This window comes from Ornithorhynchus anatinus, chromosome 18 (genome assembly GCF_004115215.2).
Source record: "Ornithorhynchus anatinus isolate Pmale09 chromosome 18, mOrnAna1.pri.v4, whole genome shotgun sequence".
In the NCBI taxonomy this organism is placed as follows: Eukaryota; Metazoa; Chordata; class Mammalia; order Monotremata; family Ornithorhynchidae; genus Ornithorhynchus; species Ornithorhynchus anatinus.
Genome location: NC_041745.1, coordinates 34,773,936 through 34,794,535, shown reverse-complemented (window position 1 = coordinate 34,794,535; position 20,600 = coordinate 34,773,936). Strand labels below are relative to the sequence as shown.

Sequence of the window (20,600 nt, the reverse complement as noted above, 5' to 3'; positions counted from 1 at the left end):
ATTTCCCCTCCAGATAGGAGTGTCTTGTTGAATGAATAATATTTTTGATTTTTCTTAGACGCTTAGAGTTCTAAGCACTGAGGTAGATACAAGTTAATCAGGTCAGACACAGTCTCTGTCCCACAAGGGACTCATAGTCTAAGTAGGAGGGAGACCAGGCATTGAATCCCCATTTAACAGATAAGGAAACTGAGGCCCAGAGAAATGAAGTGACTTGCCCAAGGTCACACAGCAGGCAAATGGTGAAGTGGGATTAGAATCCACATATCCTTTGACTCCCAGGTCCGGGCTCTTTCCACTAGGCCACACTGCTCCTCAATGTCCCCTCATTCCCCAGCAGGATTCAATTCAAAACATAGAGTGAAAACACAGGTTGTGAAAGAACTAATAACAATAATAATCATAATACTTAGGGTATTTGATAAGCTCTTACTCTGTGCTAGACACTGTACTAAGCTTTGGGTTGGACACAGTGCCTGTCCCACGTGGGGCTCACAATCTCAATCTCCATTTTACAGATGAGATGATTGAGGCACAGAGGAGTGAAGTGACTTGCCCAAGGTCACATGGCAGACAAGTGGCAGAGCCGAAGTTAGAACCCGTGACCTTCTGACTCCCAGGCCCATGCACTTTCCACTACGCCACGTTGCTTCTCTAAGCGAGTCTCAGTAACCTGAGCTTCACTTTGAAATGAATCATATCAGAGGAACTGGTGTCTCAAGATCTTCAGTAAAAAGATTTAACATTTAAAGCTATTTTGAGGCCACTTGATTGAAGCTGGCCCTTAAATATAGGCACTTAGAAAATTCCATTTCCTAGTAATTAATTTAGAAGGATAAATTTAATTTAGGCCTAGTGAAAGCTTTGTGTTTTCTTTCGTAGGAAAACTTGGAATGGAAGAGTATGCTGTCTTTTATCCACCGAATGGTAAGAGTTGTGCTATTGCTTCCCCTAGTGGGAGATGGAGGGATGAAAGTTCTTCCCAATGGGACTGTGAGGGTCTCCCCACGACCCCCCAACTCCACCATCCCCCCTAGTTTTTCATCTCCATTTTGGTCAGAGCTCTAGAAGTTCCACCCAGACCCAGAGTTCTGTGATGAGACCGGAATGAGCCTGGATCTCACCCTTTAAAGTCTGCGCCGCTTCTGAATTTCCCCAGCGGCAACGGTGCCCGAGCCGTTTCCCCTTCCGTATTTCTCCAGTTGCAGCGAGCCGCAATCCAGCCGGCTTCCTCTTCCGCTCCCCCACCCCCAAGGGCGCCGGTTCTGACACCGCTGTGGAAATGGCGTGTTCCCCTTGGGATGGAATGGACCGCTCCCAAATCCCAGAGAGAAACTCTTTGGGTGACGGCGCTCCGGAACATTACGCAGAGTTGTCTTGAAGGGTTGGGAGGGTGAGCAGGGTTCAGTTTCTTCTGCTGAGTGACCGTCTGCTACCAGAAAGCTCCTCCACCGGGTGAGTGGGGAGCGTATCCCAGGAGTGCCCAGCCTGGGCCGGTGACCAGAGCAGGTGGCCGGAGGTCCGATGGCCACCTGGTTTCCCTGGGGGACCACGGGCAGGCCGGTTTCGTTCTCGAGATCTCACTTTGGGGAACGATGAATCCTAAAGGATACAACTCATTTTATTTTTTTATTCACATGATCTCATTCCAGTGTTGCTTACATTGATCTCTTTACTTCGTCACTATCATCATCTTCCTCACCTTCATCACCGCTAGCACGCAACACTGCTGCTTGTTTTTCATTTTATTGCTTTCATTTTGCAACTTTTTTACATCTACGCTGTTACTCTTTCACCGACTATCCATTAGGTCATTTATGTCCGCTTGCAGACATAAAGATTTGATTGTAAGTTCCTCAGAGGAAGGGATCATACCTCTTGCTACTCCTGGATCTTCCCAAGAGTTTAGTATAGTGCTCCGTATCCCGAAAGTGCTCAGGAGAGCCTGATAATGGTGCTGGATATCCAAAGGTAAAGGCGGAATCAGAGCCACCAGCCTTTTAGCTGACGGGTGTCGATCCCCCTGGAGACTGTAAGCTCACTGTGGGCAGGGAATGTGTCTGTTCTATTGTTATATCGCACTCTCCCAAGCGCTTAGTACAGTGTTCTGCATACAGTAAGCGCTCAATAAATACTGCTGACTGGCTGATCAGCCCCCCATGCCTGCACTTAGCTTAGTAATATGTTTTCGTTTTGGGCAATGTGGACTGGTTCACTGATGCGAGCCTGAAAAGTCAATCCTATATTAAGAAAGAGTCACTGGTATTTCTCCCGGTAGGCACCATCCCTACCTCCTCCAGACTAGTTTGGTTTAACACCTGTTGGTTAACGTAGGTAGTCCCTTTGGCCCTCCTGATGGGGACCCTCAGGCCGAGAATCGAGCTCTGGGGTTCATTAGACCCATCCTAGTTGTGCAAAGAGATGGCTGATGCTAATGAAGCAGCACGGCCTAGTCTAGTGGAAAGAACCAAGGCCTCGAAAACCTGGGTTCTGATCCCGGCCCTCCACTTATCTGCTGTGCGAGCTTGGATGAGTCGCTTCACTCCTCTGGGCCTCGATTTCCTCATCTGCAAAATGGAGATTCGATTCCTGTTCTCTCTCCTACTTGGTCTGTGATCCCCATGTGGGATCTGATTATCTTCTATCTACGCCAGTGCCCAGTACAGTGCTTGGCCCATAGTAAGTGCGTAACAAGTACCATAATGTAGGCGTGCACAAGCATCAGATCTTCCAGTACTGGAACAACCGAAAAAGGTCCTGGAGTCAGAACACCTTTGATGAATCATAGATGAGAGCAACTATTAGAAATTCTTCATTTTTCAGAGGCAGAATCAGCATAGAAGTTCACGCTAGAGTATTAAGGTTGTCAGGGTGCCCGTTATAGACTAGTGCAGCGTTTTGACTGGAACATATTAGTCTGAGCCAGTGCCCTGAAAGAATTATCCAGGGACATACTGGAGAGTTTTTGGTTTGCTTCAAAGAAAGTCCTAATTGTCTCAGTCTACCCCCTTTAAGGCTGTGTTTTTTCATGAGGAAGATTTGCGGTTTTATTCCTGACTCACGCTGGGCAATTGCAACCTCTCTAAGCTAGTTTCCTTAAATGTAACCCAGAGGTTTTTAAATCCTGAAGTGGTATTTGTAGGATAGTTCAAGGACCTCCGGTCAAGAAACTCAAATGAATTATTAAAATGTTGTTCAGTTTTTCTAATTTGTTGTGATCCAAAATGTATTCTAACATCGATCGTATTTTCTTCTACCTCCTTTAGGTCCTTTTACAGTCCCTTAGTCTAGAGAACACTAGATTAAAATAGGCCATGTATACGCTAATGTCCATTCCTGGTTCTTTGCATCTAGGTGTGCTCTTCTAAGAAACAGTTATTCCTTTTAGGAATCCCATCAATAAATAGCATTTATTGAGCACATAAACTGTGTACAGAGCTCTGTACTAAGTTGTTGGGAGAGTACAGACAATTGAGTCAATCAGAGGTATTTATTTGTTTTTTTAATGGTATTTGTTAAGGGCTGGGGTAGATATAAGTTAATCAGGCCAGATACAGTCCCTGTCCCACGTGACACTCCACAGTGTAAGTAAGAGGGAGAACAGGTATTGAATATCCATTTTTGCAGTTGAGGAAACTGAGGCATAGAGAAGGAAAGGGATTTGCCCAAGGTCACACAGCAGGCAAGTGGAGGGGCTGGGATCAGAACCCAGGTCCGTGCCTTATCCACTAGGCCATGTTGCTTTACTAGGTGCACAGCAAGTCGACATGATCCCTGCCTTCAAGGAGTGTATGATCTGGCGGGGGAGACGGTCACTCGAGTAAATCCTAGATGGGAGGAAGAAGGGATAGGGAGAGGTGGACATGAGTTAGTGCTTTAGCGATGGAATATGGATACAAGTTTACAGGAGGTGAAGGATAGTTGAATAACTAGGTGATGCAGAATTGATGAGAGGCAGTTGAGATATAAAATGGGAAGATTAGAAATTAATTTGGGAAGGCTTCCTGGAGGAAACATGCTTCATTCCCTACCCCCAAGGAGCTTTCACTCTAGGAGAGACAGACAGGAAAATATTTACAAATAGAGAAATCAAAGGACGTAATTGAACGTACAGTGAAGTAGTATAATAATAATAGTTGTGGGGTTTAAGTGCTCTCTGTGTCCCAAGCATTGTATTAAGCACTGGGGTAAATTATGGAAAATCAGGTCCCACATGGAACCCACAGACTAAGTCAGAGGGAGAACAGGCATTAAATCCCCATTTTGCAAATGAGGGAACCGAGGCACAGAGATGTTAAGTGACTTGCCCAAGGTCACACAGGCAGGTGTGTGATGAATCTGGGATTAGAACCCAGGTCCTCTGACTCCCAGACTTGGCTCTTTCCACTAGGTCATGCTGCTCATTTACAAAAGTGCTCAGGAAAGGTGTAAATAAATGCATTTGTGCTGGAGATTGGTAGGTTCGTACGACTTGAGGTGTGGGGAATTAATCGGGGAAGACTTGTTAGAGGAGATGGGGATTGAGGAGGGCATCGATTGTGGGGAGTGCTGTGGTCTTTTGGATATGCAGAGGGAGTTCCAACCCAGGGGAACAGCTGGGTCAAGGGCAGTCACGGCACCGTGCATGTTGTTACGCAGAACGTACTACTGACATCCACATTCCCTCCCCCTGAAAATGTTTGGGAAAGATACGTTTCTTCTACAAGGGATAATTGCCACCATACCTCACGGAGCTCTTGCAGAGAACAATGAACCAAAACAATCTCAAATCCCTTTGTAAATGGCAAGTTAATGTAAAATCAGTGGGAAATGCCAAATGATACTAGCTGGGATTAAGATGAGATTTGGAAAGTAAAACCCCCAGGATTGCTTCGGGCTGTTTTCTAGTTGAATCTCTCTCGGTTGAAGACTGTTTTTTGATAGGTATTGTCTTTATCCATAAATTGGCTATCCCATCACAACGGGATTACGTCTGTTTAAGCGAAGTCATCTTCATTCCAAGGAGGACACTCCATCAGAACATAGTGCAGAATTGAGTTTTGATGCAGATCATCTGGTGGCAATAAGGATAGCGTCTCAGCTCATGTTCCTCCACGGCAGAAATGAGGGCCTAGGAGGTAGCTATATTTGAGATCTGTGGTCGAGGATGTTGCCGAGAAGAAACCATGCCCCAGGAATCCCCGGGCCTTTCAGAAATGCGCGCCTGGGTGGCGGCCAATTGGCTGAAACTCAAGCTTCGGCCGGCCGAAGTGATGAGAGGCAGAGGGAGGGATTGTGAAAAACTTGCCAGGGACGTGACAACGCCTGAGATCAAAGGAATTCTCCCCCCCAAACGCCTGGATGGTATGTGACCTCCAAATGCTAACGTATGGTTCACCGTGGGTTACGTCCTTGATCCTGTAATTGCCAGAAGTACCCTTTCCATCTCAGGTCGGCCACTTCATCCAGTGGGGCAGACTGGCCTCGCGATTGACGGCCACACTGAACTCATTCTACCGAGGGTTTGAAAGAAGGGAATGGGGGTGCTAGGCGTGAGCTCTCAGCCCACACCCTATTGTTCCTTTTGGCCCCAAAGTGGGGCTCCCCAGTGAGCACAGTCCCCCTAACGAGAGGGCGAGGGCTGGCACTGCTCCCAAATCTCCACGAGGTCTGATTTGTTACCATGAAAGAGGTGGCCACGTCCTTGATTTCAGGTGCCAGGCTCTAGAGAACGGCCTGTGAAAAGTTGGCATGTGGGATCCCCCCATACCCACCCCGCCATACACGGTAACACAGTCCCTCTGATATCCCTTCCTGCAGCCCCCAAACCTTCCATTCCCTAGGGCTGTCGGCTCTGGGCAGAGGCAGGGCCTTCGGAGGAAACACACCATGGCCTTCTGGTGGAATTGGATTCCAGTCCACTTGGCTGTGGAACCAGGATGCAGGGCCGTTCCCAGGGGGAGGCTCCATCACCACTTGATCAGTTCTATCCAATAGTTGTTTGGAGCCACTCAGCATAGTAACTGCTCCGGGTACTCGATGGACTTGCTGTCTGAAAGCTTCAGAGGCTTACGGCGAGGCGTCAGGGTGTCCAATCCCAACAGATGCCATCTTCACTCATCCCTTTTCCCTCCATCCACAGAGTTTCCATCCCAGTGGCCTCCCAGCACGCCTAAAGACATGCTCTCCTTAAGACACCTCTAGACCTCTGGGCTTGTTTTTTGGGAATTTTTTCCTCTCTGTTGTCTCTTCTGGCCTGGATGCAGGGAGCAGGAAAGTGTTTTCTGCCTCCTCCAGTAGTGCGACAGCAATAGAAGAAGACCAAGAAAGGTGCCAGAGATGGGAAACTTTTGGGTTGGCAGGGAGAGCCATTTGTCCCCTCCAGGCAACAGGGGACTTGACTCAGCCTTCCTCTCCTCTCCTTTCCTTCCAGGCAGCAGTGCAGTAAGGCCTGTGAAATCTCCTGGTTGGGCCTCCCGTCCGTTTATTAAATACGGGCCCGATCCTGATCCCTTCTGGTTCAGGGGAGGCCCGCCCCTCTTCCTCTTGGACCGGCCATTTGTTCATTTATTCAATCGTACTTATTGAGCGCTTACTGTATGCAAACCACTGTGCTAAGCACTTTGAAGAGTACACTACAGACACATACCCACAACGAATTCACAGCCTAAAGGGAGACAGACCATAATATACATAAAGAAATGAATAACTAAATTACAGATCGACAAGTGCACTGTGGGGCTTGGAAGGAGGATGAATGAAGGGAGCAAAGCAGAGAGGAACAGGGCCAATGGCAGGACTGGCTGGGCTTGGGCCTCCCCGGGGAGTTCAGGTGGCTCCGGCTGTGGCCTCTAGGCAGAGTGACCTCGGCTGGGGGTCCGTCCTTCCCCCAACAGCCTCCTAAGCTTTGTGTATGTCTAAAGGCACTCAGCTCAGACTTTCGGGAGGGCTCCAGGGCAGGGAAGAGTCCCAGCTTCCCTGCAGGGTGACCCCCAACCTCCAAGTCTGCCTTTGGCTTTTAGAAATTGAAACTGCATACTCTCGCGCATACGCATTCCTCATATCCACCGAGATCCGGATATCATCCACTTTCACATGTACGCTGTCTATGCTGATGGATACTGGGTGTCTGTGCTGATGTGTGCTTTACTGATGCATACTGATGTATACGGGAGAAGCAGCATGGCCTAGTGGATAGAGCAAGGGCCTGGGAATCAGAAGGTTATGGGTTCTAAACCCAGCTCTGCCAATTAGGGAAGCAGCGTGGCTCAGTGGAAAGAGCACGGGGTTGGGAGTCAGAGGTCATGGGTTCAAATCCCAGCTCTGCCACTTCTCAGCTGTGTGACTTTGGGCATCACTTAACTTCTCTGTGCCTCAGTTACCTCATCTGTAAAATGGGGATTAAGACTGTGAGCCTCGTGTGGGACAACCTGATTACCCTGTATCTACCCTAGCTCTTAGAACAGTGCTCTGCACATAGTAAGCGCTTAACAAATACCAACATTATTATTATTACTTGTCTACAGCGTGACCTTAGGCTAATCATTTAACTTCTCTGTCCCTCGGTTCCCTCACCTGTAAAATGGAGATTAAGACTGTGAACGCTATGTGGGACAAGGACTGTGTCCAACCCCATTACCTTGTGTCTACTCCAATGCTTAGAACGGTGCCTGGCACATAGTAAGCACTTAGGAAATACCATAATTATTATCATTACCGGGTGTTCTGATATAAATACTTTTCGTCCTGATATCAAATAAATGCACAGTGGGTGTTCTGGTCAAGCATGGTATTTATTCATCGTCATCAGTGGTATTTATTGAGCGCTTACTGTGTGCAGAGCCCTGTACTGAGCGCTTGGGAGAGTACGATACAAAAGAGTTGATAGATATGATCCCTGCCCACGAGAAGCTTACAAATCTATCGGGGGGAGCTTTGAAACGCCCTAGGCCACAAGGAGCGAGTTGGCGTCCCCCTAAGCCAACAGGTTGGCCAACCCCCACCACCCCAGCTCGAAACGGCGTGTTCTCTTTATGTGCTGCTCCTCAAAGTACTTAGGGCCTCCGATCTGGTTTTGGTTTGCCATCCCAGGCCACGAGTTAAAGGTGTGCGCTATTAGTGATCCTTCTACCTCTAGTTCACAAAACAGCCACGGCATTCAGGGTACCGTCCCAACTCGTTCAGGATGATGGAATGTTTTCTATTAGCCATTTCTTCTAGTGCACTTTGTATGTGAGCTTTTTCAGTGGGAATGTGATCAATTATGTGTTCATTTCACACCGCGTCCATTTATCAGACGGTGAAAAACTTTTCAAGTTTCCTGTTTTAGAAGTGAACTCCCTCTCCCCGACCATTTCTCATTACCAGCTACCTCAACTAAATCCTTTCGATATTGTGCAAGAGACTCAAAGCAAAGTACAGGAGTCTCTTTGTATTCTCGGTTTTAATCATCTTGGGCTTATTCTCGGTTGCAGTTGGCCATGCTATTTACTGAAATGAAATGCCTCCCTCTTTTGTAGGTGTAATCCCTTTCCATGGATTTTCAATGTACGGTAAGTTGGCCTTTAAATTTATCATTTTTAGACCGCGTGAAAAATATTTAAAACTGAGAAGTCACTCTCCATCGCACACCACCAGCCTGTGACCCTGTAGATTTTTGAAATTGTTCACTGGAGAAAAGGTAGATAAAAAGGGCTCCAGAAGTCCTCTCCATTGACCTGGGTGAGAGTTGTCAGTTGAACATCCTGCCAGCACTAGGCACTCCCCAACTCTGACCTAATGGGTAGCGGGTATGCTGGCGCTAGCCTAGCCCCAGGACAGAGGAACAGGGGAAGGAGAGGAGGGATCGGGTGGGGAAGGTCCTCGTCTCTTCGATTGAGACATTAAGAAATGGAAGCAAGGTAGAGCAGAGGGACAGGCAGCCCTCCGATGAAGCTCGTTGACTTGTCTGGTTTCCGGGATGTGCTGCATCTATTCCATGGGAGCCTGCAGCTGCCTGAACGAGGTGCATGTGGCCAGTGAATTCCCCAACTGAGGAGGAGGAGTCTGTTTGCTGTGGTCCAGGGCTCCCATCGCTGACCGAGGAATGTGGGAGCCTGAGGACCCCCACTCTGGGAGAGATCAGTGAGAGCGAGGAAAGAAAAAGTCACTTTCCTCCGGCACCCAGTTTCTGGGAAAAGGAAAAAAAAAAAAAAAGCTGTGGTTTGCAGTGAGTATTAGTTAAAAACAAGTCAACCTCGACATCTGAATGCTTAACAAATTGGAACGTCTCAGATTTCTGCTGAATTTTAACAGAAGGTTGGCTTAAATTTCTTAATTTCTTGACCAAAAAGTCCCCAAGATGAGATGATGGCCCGGAAGTCGGCAGGGGCTTGGATTTGGAATGGGTTGGAAAGTGGAGGGGAGAGGGGCGGGAGAGGGCCTTCCCCCGGCCAGACCCGCCACCAGCCTGCTGGGTTGAGAAGGTGGAGCCGCCGGCCTGACTGCTCAGCCCCATCCGTCCGTGAGGGAAGGCTACACCACCTGCATTTCTCTATTGTGGGGTGTCAAGCTTAGGGCTAGAAGTTGCTTAGGGCAAATTATTTGTGTAGTGATAACTTCATTAGCAATTGGACAGTCCAGAGAGAGAGAGATGTAACTGAACCAAAGGCAGAGTAGGGTTGGCCATTTTTAGAAATCAGCCTCTGGAGCAAAATATTAAGTAAAACAAGTTCAAAGGACATTCATTGCAACCAGCCTCTCATATCACATTTCAAGGGACCACAGGGCTTGGTTTAAGCAGGAATTTGATATTCATGAGAAACTTTTCCTGGCTCTCTAATGGGTTGGAGCTTTTTGTTTTCATTGCTCTAAGAAGGGATTCGGCATAAATCCATTCTGCTGCTGGAAGACTAACTCCTCCGACAGCAGCTGGATGTCTCCAGCTGTGCCATTATTTACCGGTGGATACTCAAACAGGCATTATTGAGTCTCCTCTGTCCTCAGAGGAGAAGAATTAAAACGGCTAAGCGTGAGGCGCAGGAATAATGTTCGTTCGCAGTAGGCCCCTGTTCCGATTATAAGAGCCGGAGACGTCCTTAGTGCAATTCTGATTGTTGCAGGAAACTTCCACAAGGCTTTTTATTTCAAATGCGGTTTTGTCCCATCGGTGATCACCGCTAACTATTCTCTGGCACCCTGTGGTTCAAGGCTAGTCTTACCTGGGGTGAGGGTTGACCCGAAGGAGCTCCAGGAGACACCCAAGCTTTAACGACTGAGACCAAGACCTCCTCACGCTGCAGAGTTTAACAAGCCGCTCCAACTGAAATTAGTGCTCTGTTATTTGGGTGCAGAAGAAAGTCTTTCTGCTGTTTTCAAATCACCTGACTGGGTCCCTTCAGCTTCCGTGGTCCCCAACTGATTTACCTTTTGCCCGTTTTCAAAAACGAGTCCTTTTTCAGGTCAGAGTGGTTTGTTAAATCACGCAGCCTGATAAGGTCTTGGGCACAGTCATTAAAGGTTGGGCATCTCCTGGCTGCCTGGCCCTGAATCTTTCAAGGCTCATTCAGAGAACTGGCCACCTGGTGTCAGAGGGAGTTTGCTCTTTGCTTTGATCATTTTCCCTGTCATCTTTCAAGAGGAAAAAACCCCCAGGAGCTCTCTCCCCTTCCCTGGCAGCCCCCACCTGCTGCTGCTCTTGGGACAGGGCCAATGACCCAGAGAAAGAATGCGACTCCTAGCGCCAGTGAAATAGCATTCGGAGTAAGAAACTAGGTTTGCCCTAAAAATGGACAGATGGGTAGCTGAGGTTTTAGATGCCCCCAAATGCCTGAGATTTAACTACTGCCCCACTTGCTGGAGGTCTCTTGGAGGGCAAGAACAATCTGATTGAGTGGGCCATCCTTGCCATCTGGGTGCAAAATTGAAACCCACATTAAGCCTTCTCCCCATGCCTTTCTAAACGGTGTTCCTTATAGAAATTTGGAAGAGCACTCAGCTCCTTCTTGAAATGAGGGGTTAAAACAGGCCTCTTCATAATACTTCACTATGACACAATATGGACCTAATTCTTACTGTCACCCCCCTTCCAAACTGTCCAAGGGTTAGAAAGGAGCTCTCGCTCATGGAAATAGACCATCTCTGTTTTGTTTCAGCTATTAGCAGGTCAATTCCCAATTTATAGCTTCCTTTCTCCTTCTAGCTCTAAGAGCCAGTGAGCTAATCGCTAGTGCAGAGAGAGAGTGTGTGTGGGTGGGTGATCCGACAGAGTTTTCCTCTCTACATCTGAGGTTTTGACATCACCTTCCATAGTAGCTGGTGTGTGGGGCAGGGCTATTTTAATGATCCAGACTTGCTTTTAAAAGTACAGTTTAAGATGATTAGAGTGAGTACTTATTTGGAAATGTTATTACCTCAAAGATATTGATGTGTATATGTTTTCACGCTCCATGCACTTATTCATTAAATCAATTTAGTCGTTGGCAATGTTGAGTCAATTAAATTTTTTTATCCTTTCAGTTGCTCCACTTTGTTTTCTGTACCATGAACCTTCCAAACTGTATCAGATCTTCCGTGAGATGTATGTGCGTTTTTTCTTCAGACTCCATTCCATCTCGTCTCATCCTTCTGTAAGTTCATTCGAAAACACACTCAAATTGGTTTCTATGGGGGATTTTCTCGAGCTGCATGATTTGCTCATATGGGCTGTATCTGACGGTTTTCCGAGGAATTAATTTTTGCCCCCCCTCCCAGTCGGTGACTTCGGTTCCCTCCTGGAGTGAAGAGCAGGAAGCTCCGCAGCACTGGGTGGGCTGGGGCGGTGGGGTCATGAACCAGAACAAAGTGGTGAGGGAGGTGCCCCCACGTCCTCCTCTGCCCCACGCAACCCTGCATGGGAAAAATGGCCTACCCTCCCAAACTGTGGAGGACCCAGTTCATTGTGGTTTGGGACTTGATTAGAGTGGGAATTTGTGAGCTCACCGTCGTGTCCATCATCCTGTGGTGATGGCGCACCCGGATGGTGCCAGCTGTTGAGCAGAATCGAAGAGGGGCCAGAGTTGTGAGGGAGGGAAAGGACCTGCAGGGGAGAAAGAGAGAGCGAGACCGAGAACCCCCAGTCACCGATCAGTTAGAGTCAAACAAATGTTTCCCCGAGCTTAGTCTTCTCGCACCCTTCTCAGTTCTGAATACTGCATCAGAAAGGCCAAATTCTACATGCTCTACAAATGGTTTAGATGTGATGCCGGCATTTTCTAGCCATAAGCACTTTGGGGCGTTGTGAATCTACTGGTCTCTCACGGTCTCCTATTTGATGGCTAGACAGTTGTCCATGTCTTTTATTGTTTTTCCTCTTAGTTCTTTTCCCTTTCTACTCCACCCACCAGAAACCTTTATAGGCTCAATTCTCTGGGCTGTGTGTAAAGCAGATAGAATGAGTTTCCCATTTGGTCCCCAACTTCTCCCACCCCACCTAAAGAGCAGGGAACTTCTTCAGAATTGATGAAAAGATGGCCCTTGGATGTTCTTGGGCCTGGGCCCGCAGAGGAGTTTTGATTCTCACCTCTCCAAAGCCCTCAACACAATATGTATTCTTGCTCTGCTCTGTTGTGTTAGGGGAGGTTTTTGCATCTGGGGATGAGCAGGAGAAACAGGAGCATTGATGGGGTCCTGGATGGGGATGTGGAGATGGGAGACAACCCTCTCAGGAAGCCCAGTGAGGCTTTGCCTTTATCTCTCCTTGCTCTAGTCTTGGGGGGGTGGGACGTGTGCATGCATGTGTTTGTGTGTGCATGCATATGTGTGTATATCGGGGGGTACTCTTAGAAGTAGCCCCCCCCCCACTCCTTAGGGGCCTCTTGGCTCTCTGCCCTTCATCCTGCAGACTCAAGAAGGACTGCAGCAGTGATGTCCAGTTGCCAGCTCACTGCTGACCCTGGAAACCACGCCCAGAGGCCCCCCGGGCTCTGCCCAGCCCTGCCCTATCCCCTTTGAACATAGAATCTTTGGGACCTTCCCGTTAGCCTCACAGATTTGGGTTTTAGCCAAGCCTTTTCCTACAGTAAGTCACAACAGAGACAAAAAAGTTCATTACAGAACCACATCGAAGCTGAGAGCCGACACCAGAGAAAATGGCCACTTCAGTCGGTGTTGAGTGAATAATGTCCCTAAAAAGGGAGGCCCCAGTGTGAAAATTTTCTCTTTGTTCCGAACTAATCAAGGAAGTATTCTTTGCTGGCTCTGCCTGGTGCCTGTTCCAGGCAGATAGTCTTTCCCTGGGGTGGCGTTTAGCGGAATAGGGCAAAAAGCAGCAGGAAATATTTTTCCCAGAGAGGGCGGGAGGCACCAGAAGGGGAAGGATATTGTGGAGGGAGTCAAATGAGGGTGTGGGGTGACAGGGAAATACCAGGAAGCTGGAAGGAATCCAGATTAAAGGATCATACAAGCTGGACCAAATAGCAGTTTAGTCTGAAAAGAAATATTGTGTGTTTTTGCCTTTTCTTGGGATAGCCGGATATTGCATATCCGGTTTAGGTGGAGCCTATTGTGTTAGAAACAAGACGCCCCGGGATATAGAAGAAAGGCTGCTCCTCCGTCCGCCGGCGGCCAATGACTGGTTTACCCTAGAGACCCGGTCACGCAGCCCTGGTTTTCCCCATTCGGTTCAGTTGTGTTCTGACCCTTAACTATAATGGAATAATTGTACATCCGCAATATTCAGATTTTTCATGTTGTTTCTCTTCAAAGCGTCTGGAAATCATTAATTTTTCATGTTTGAAATGGGTTTTCTCCTTAGGGTGTTGTGTCCCTGTGCCTGTTGTTTGAGACTCTGCTTCAAACTCATCTTCCTCAACTCTTCTATCACCTGCGGGAAATTGGCGCTCAGCCGTGAGTATTTTCCGGTCTCGGACGGCCAGGCCTCCCCTTGGGTCTGTTCTTCCGAGACGAAGTCGTGGGGGGGCTCTGGAGGTGCCTACATGTCACGCTATCCCAGCCAACGGCAAGGGCGAACTTGGCTCTCTGCTGAGGGTAGAACCACACACACGCTCTTTCTTCCCCCGGTCCATGATCAGCATCAGGGGGGGTGAAATGTCCAAGTAATTATTTACTCCATGAAATGAGTGAATACTCATCTGTTGGTCTTGACTACCATCTTTCAGTATAAAAAGAATACTTTCTGTACCGGAGTCTCAGTGAATAAGAACTTGCATGCTACTATCTGAGTAGAAATCAGTTCTGCAAACAAGAACATTTCCAAACAGTTGCACTAGTCACTGGCCATTTAGAAACAAAAGTTGGATTCGGTTGTTCTTATAAGGGCCTAGGAAGAGGAGGAACAGTCTCATGAGTTCAGAATTTATAGACACATTTTTTTTTCAAAATGTTTTCCAAAACAAACCCCCAATGCAAACCCAAACAAATGCCCGACTCCATGTTTGCCTGCTGGATTGATTACTCAGCTGACAAGGGAAATGTTAAATCCTGAGGACCAGTGACTTCCTTGGTACAGAGACCCCTCTGAAAAATCCATGGGCCAGAAATCCCGGTTCTGAGTGTAGAAGGAAGTCTCCGGTGGCCCTCCGTCTCTGGGAGGGCACCGCATAGTCCAGGAAAATAGCCCAGTGCCGGCTCCTCCGGAACCGCAGACCAGAACTGTTGGAGGGCCCGGTCGGCCTGGCTGTGAGACGTTGCCGCCTACCATAAGGTCGCATCTAACTGCTGGAGCAGTCTCTTCAAGGTCATCTAGATAGGGAAGCAGCATGGCCTCGAAGATGGAGCACGGGCCTGGGAATCAGGAGGACCTGACTTCTAATCCTGACTCTGCCACTTATCTGCCGTGAGACCTTGGGCAAGTCTTTTCTGTGCCTGTTACCTCATCTGTAAAGTGTGAGCCCCATGTGGGACAGGGCTGTGTCCAACTGAATTACCTTGTATCTAACCCAGCACTTAGAAGAGTGCTTGACACATAGTAAGCGCTTAACAAATACCATCATCTTCATCAGTCCCAAAGGAAAGACGGGATCACAGGCGATGTGGCTTTGCCGGATGACAGCAGGACCCCTTCGTCAATTGCTGAGTGGTAGTGGAGAAGCAGCGTGGCTCAGTGGAAAGAGCATGGGCTTTGGAGTCAGGGCTCATGAGTTCGAATCCCAGCTCTGCCACTTGTCGGCTGTGTGACTGTGGGCAAGTCACTTAACTTCTCTGTGCCTCAGTTCCCTCATCTGTAAAATGGGGATTAAGACTGTGAGCCCCACGTGGGACAACCTGATTCCCCTATGTCTACCCCAGCGCTTAGAACAGTGCTCGGCACATAGTAAGCGCTTAACAAATACCAACATTATTATTATTATTATTATTAGTCTGAAGTGGGAAGCCCTGTAAACCTGGCAAGCATAAAGGCGTGTTTAAAGGACTGATCAGTGGGTGGCTTGGATCAGTCGGTCGTATTCATTGAGCGCTTACTGTGGGGCCGAGCACGGTACTTAGCACTTGAGAGAGTACGGCGAAACAGCGTTGATAGAAACGTTCCCTGCCGAGGGCAAGCTTACAGTCTGGAGGGAGGCCAAGCAGAACAGTAGACGGATGAGCCTCACGGGCCTCCATAAGGAAAAGCCGGCTGTCTGGCTCTGCGGCATTTTCTGCTTGCTGTCTTCTCTAAGGGTCAGAATCACACTCTGCTGCCTTTCTGTGAACCGCGAGGGGAAGGGGTTGTTGGGCTTTTCTGTTTGCCCGTGACTCACAAATAGTAGAGAACCACTCCCTGAGATTCTCTGTGTCTACCCAGCTAAAGTAGCATGAGTGGTCAAGCCCACTTAATTTTCACAGATTCTTCTAAATGACTGTGTGACTGAAATACTAGTTCAACCTCATCCAGGGCAGCAGAAGATGCAACCTGCCGGGGACTGGGCAGTGTGGATCTTCTGTACCTGTTCCATTTTGGTGCTGATCTTTAAGAGCACCCCCATATCCGACTGGCAGAATCTTCTCCGCTACCTTTTTCAGTCTAATGCTGTAATAATAATATAATGTTGGTATTTTGAAGTGCTTACTATGTGCAGAGCATTGGTCTAAGCTCTGGGGGAGATACAGGGTAATCAGATTGTCCCACATGAGTCCCACAGTCTTAATCCCCATTTTACAGATGAGGTAATTGAGGCACTGAGAAGCTAAGTGACTTCCCCACAGTCACACAGCTGACAAGTTGCAGATCTGGGATTCGAACCCATGACCTCTGACTCCCAAACCCGTGCTCTTTCCACCGAGCTATGCTGGGACAGCAACCCATTGAGATCCTTCATTCAATCATATTTCATTCCATCGTATTTATCGAGCGCTTACTGTGTGCAGAGCACTGTACTAAGCACTTGGAATGGACAATTTGGCAACAGATGAGGCAATCCCTGCCCACAATGGGCTCACAATCTAAAAGGGGGAGACAGATAGCAAAACAAGTAGAGTATATCCCTACCAGCGAGAGAGGAATTCCACCCACAATATAGATGGAATGCCCCCAACCTGGGCTGGCCTTCCCTCTACCTCTTCTGGATTGGGGAAAAAGCCCTCCCAAGGCTGGAGTCCAGCTTCCCATTGTGGCCAGAGTTTGGGGCTTTCCCCTCACCAGGAAACTCACTCTTTCATCGATGGTTTCCGAAGGTGGAATCCTTCTGAGCGGAGATGGTCTCGAAAGTTGACGGCCGCAGCGGAGGAAGGAATGTCTAGGATCAAAAGAGTGTTTTTTTTGACAGAGCAACAGATCTTTAAAAAAAATAAAATACCAGTAACCTGTTTTCTTCTTGCTTTCAGACTACGCATATCGTTTAAATGGATGGTGCGGGCATTCTCTGGCTACCTCGCCACGGACCAGCTCCTGCTTCTGTGGGATAGGATCCTAGGCTATAACTCTTTGGAAATCCTTGCCGGTAAAAGAACATCTGTTTGGGTATTACTGGGGCCCTCTTAAGAGCAATTCAAGGCTTGTTAGAGTTACTGCTTACATCTGCTTATGTCTCACAACCATCATCTTACCTCAAGGGGCAGAACTTGGAAGATGGAGAAGAGACAGAAGAGTGTGCCCATCTTACACTGCTCTCTCTCAGTTCAGCTCTGCATAAGGACTAGCTGCTGCCTTCCTGTCGCTAGTTGTCAATGGCCTTTTCTGAGATCTCTCCACTCGCCCTTTTCCATAGCCCAGATCTTTTTCTTGAAACGATCCACTCAGTTCTTCCGTAAGGTTTGCTTTCACACCATGCTGGATAGATCGCTTTTAGGGAACTAGGGAAGGTTCTTCCACTAGTGTTAGTGGCATCGGTCAAGGCACGAGCCCTATCCCGTGGAGGTTCAGCTACAGCATTCCCTCTGCGCTTCAGGAGAACACGGTGTAAATCCCTGGAACCTTTAGCACAGGTTTGTAAGCTTAGTAGGGATTTCCTACTAAGTCACCACCTAATAGTGACTCGACCTAAAAATTGGTTTCTCTTCTTTAGCTGGGGGTTTGTGTCTCCAACACTAAAGCAGCATGGCCTAGTCGATAGACCATGAGCCTGGGAGTCAGAAGGACCTGGGTTCTAACCCCGGCTCTGCCATTTGTCTGCTCTGTGACCTTGGGCAAGTCACATCATTTTTCTGGGCCTCAGTTCTCTCATCTATAAAATGATGATTAAGACTGTGAGCCCTGTGTGGAACAGAGACTGTGTCCAACGGACTACCAGTTATCTATCCCAGTGCTTAGAACAGTTCTTGGTGCCTGCTAAGCACTCAACAAATACCATGTATCATTATTATTATTATTATTAATATTATTAAAGCCATTTTAGCAGCAGGGTCCAAAGGAGAGAGGTACAGACCTGATTTCCAGAATCAGTCCCATCTTGTGTCAGCTGGATTGTGGGCAGAACCAAGGCTTTACTGCTCCCTGCAAGTCCAGTCAGTTAAGAAGTCAATTCAGGACCGGGTTGTCGAGCTAGGATGGGTGGGGGCAGTGATGGAGAGGCAATCATTAATTAATGATTAATCAGTGGAAAAAAAGGGGTGGGGGGAACCGGTTCAAAACTGAAGTAGAACACAGCTTCTGCCTCCCGGGGTGAAATCCGTAAAGGCTACAAGAAAAGGGAATGGTTCTACCCTCACTTATTCCTCTCTTATGTTCGAACCAATCCGCGGGGCTTAAAATCAGTTTCCATGTCAGCAATGGATTATAGTTACAATTGGTTCCCTTCGCATTGCTAATGAACTGCGGCTAATAAGGCCATCCCAGGATGCTGTTGCCATCCACCTGAAGGGCAGAGCTTATCACACCTTCAAACCAATTCACGTTGCATTCTGGTAGCTGATAGCTTATCGGCTCTCAGCCTAAAAAAGCCTGTTATGTCAGAGAGCAAAAGAGAAAGGCTTGGAGCAGTTATTCCAGGAGGCCCAAAAGGTTGTCTCTGTCCGTGGCCTTAAGGCTGAAGAGGTTTTCACAGAGGTAAACCTGTTTGGGATCTCACTGCTTTAAAACGTTCATATGCACTAGCGGGATTGAAGCTTACACCGTCTATTACAGTTAGAGCACCCAAAAGTGCCTTTTTCTATACAATTATGGTTAAATTAAGGCTTCTTCCCCAATTTTTAAAATCCTGATGTAAATAAATTGAAATCCATATCTTTAGCGAATGTCAAAGAATGCAGAAAGCTTGCTTTTTTAATGCATGCTTGCAAAGGAAATGCATCTCAGAACTGTTAAAGTTTTTGCACCCCAAGGTGGCAGCTGTGCCCTGGTGCCCAGCTTGCCCGGAGTGCGGGAGCGTGACAGGCTTATTAGTAGGTCAGCAGTTGAAATACTGTGAATTCTTTTCCAGTCCTGGCAGCTGCTGTGTTTGCTTTCCGAGCGGTCAACCTGATGGAGGTGACATCACTGGCTGCAGCTGAAGTAAGGATAAGTTTCCTCAGATGGGATTGAAATAGTTCCTGACACCCTGCCAGCCAGACAGTTCCCTGCTTCGATCCTTTCGGGACCAAAGACGTAAAATTTAAACTTTGTCTAACAAGGACGTAAAGCTCCTTTGGTCAGTGTAACCCAGATCGTATGATTGATGAGCCGGATGCTAGAGAACTCTTCCGGCGAGGGTTTTCTTTGCATCGTTTATGTTGGAGTGCTGAGTTCCAGATCCTGGGGGTTAAGACGGCAGGTGTGCCACAGTAGTATACTCAGGCCATAGTTTTTCAAAAAAACACTCTTAACTGCAGTTGTCTGAAGCTGATTTTCCTCAAATGACCCGGCTTTATATCCAAAATAGGGCAAAAATGAATGATTTCACATTGTTACCAAACCCCTCATTTTTCTCCCCCAAATGGCAGGGGCCGCTGTATGTTTAGACAAAGGAAGGGGATGTTTATGAGCCCTGCTTTTGAATTAAACACTTAGTTCCGCCTCCTGACCGATTTACTTAAGAAGCTGAACCCTCCTTATGCTAGTATAACAGGATGAGGGTTCATAATGCATTTATTAATAGAAGCAAGTTGAAATATTAGACCTCTTATAAAACCACACTACCTTGTATATTTGAAGTAAGCCCATAGACGCAAATCTTTCTGACTGCCCGTTTGAACTTTCTGCCCGTAAATTGGAACCGAATAAACCGGAGAGGAAAGAAAAATATAACACGGTCCAAAAGGGGGTCAGTGGGAAAGAGCTTACCTGAGGCACGGCCGTTCAGAGCGACATGTTCCGTTGCTCTGGCTCTCCTCCTCTCTGCCTAAAGTACCAACCAGCACTCTCTCTGTGTGTCTGTTTCAGGCTGTACTCGCCGACCTTTCCACTCTGAAAGTCATGCCTCTTCTTCAGATTTTTTTATTTGCTACGGTCACTTGAGCTCCAAGGTCATCGGCACGGCACCACGCACCTGGTTTCCGTTAGAAATCATCACGAGCTGTGCGACCTCTGCACAGAAGCAAAATTAAACCGTCACCGAATGCCCCGTTTCCTACTTGTTTTCACTTATCAAACGTTATGTACCCCCCCAAGTATCGCGCTGCATGCTGCTGGCTTTCATCGGGAGAGCAAGAGACAGAAATGATGCCACAAAGCCAAGTAGTTCTGACTTGTCCAAACTGTACCTACCGCCCCGCTGTGTATAGTGCATGCGAACGGTGTAAGCAATAAAACTGGGAGTTTATGGTAATACACACACTGTACAACTTCACTTGCCCAACAGACTCGTATGTAGCCTTCGCTTCTCTAGAGGTCGAAGGAGATTCTGCTTTCAAACTTGAGCACGGTTAGTCTCCTGGGGAAAGTAGTTCCTCCTCCTCCTTTTCTTTGACTTCCCGCCCTTCCCGGGGGCCGACCTGCGACCCCTCTAGCCCAGGTGGCCACAGGGAGATAGGACTGCGGGGGCAGGCAAGCACACAGGCAAATGAGAGCGGCAGCAGCAGTGAACCACAGAAAGAGCCTTCACGCCATCGTGGCCGACTGATCCCACCCAGACGTAGCCCGGTAGCTGAGGAGGCCTGGGAGCAGGGGCCCTCCAGTGTGGGATTCAGGCTTGATGAAATCCTGCCCTGGGGCCGGTGAGTTGGGATCAGTGCGGAGAGGGGGAGGATTTGTGACTAACGCCTCCTGTTTCTGTGACTCAGAACGGTGAACAACCAGAATTGTTCTTAAATTT

The 20,600-nt window shown here is 47.9% G+C and overlaps 1 protein-coding gene and 1 long non-coding RNA gene across 3 annotated transcripts in view; one reads left to right on the top strand and one right to left on the bottom strand.

Annotated features, from left to right (window-relative positions):
• The window catches only part of TBC1D19 (TBC1 domain family member 19), a 67,542-nt gene extending 47,407 nt beyond the window's left edge, over positions 1 to 20,135 (top strand). Inside the window, exons 15-21 of the mRNA XM_029046601.2 lie at positions 883 to 927; positions 8,499 to 8,531; positions 11,476 to 11,585; positions 13,751 to 13,842; positions 16,759 to 16,874; positions 18,792 to 18,862; positions 19,730 to 20,135. Of these exons, the coding sequence (XP_028902434.1) occupies positions 883 to 927; positions 8,499 to 8,531; positions 11,476 to 11,585; positions 13,751 to 13,842; positions 16,759 to 16,874; positions 18,792 to 18,862; positions 19,730 to 19,804 (542 nt within the window). The 3' untranslated portion in view covers positions 19,805 to 20,135. The remainder of the gene's footprint in view (positions 1 to 882; positions 928 to 8,498; positions 8,532 to 11,475; positions 11,586 to 13,750; positions 13,843 to 16,758; positions 16,875 to 18,791; positions 18,863 to 19,729) is intronic.
• On the bottom strand, positions 11,892 to 17,961 carry LOC114805441. 2 transcript variants are annotated; one of them, XR_003753416.2, is made up of 3 exons: positions 17,799 to 17,961; positions 16,586 to 16,670; positions 11,892 to 12,034 (listed from the first exon to the last, which is right to left on the bottom strand). It is a non-coding gene; the product is annotated as an uncharacterized LOC114805441 (long non-coding RNA). The 2 variants fall into 2 exon arrangements; XR_005661050.1 differs by lacking the exon at positions 11,892 to 12,034 and adding an exon at positions 13,402 to 14,275.
• Positions 20,136 to 20,600: the final 465 nt, after the last annotated feature.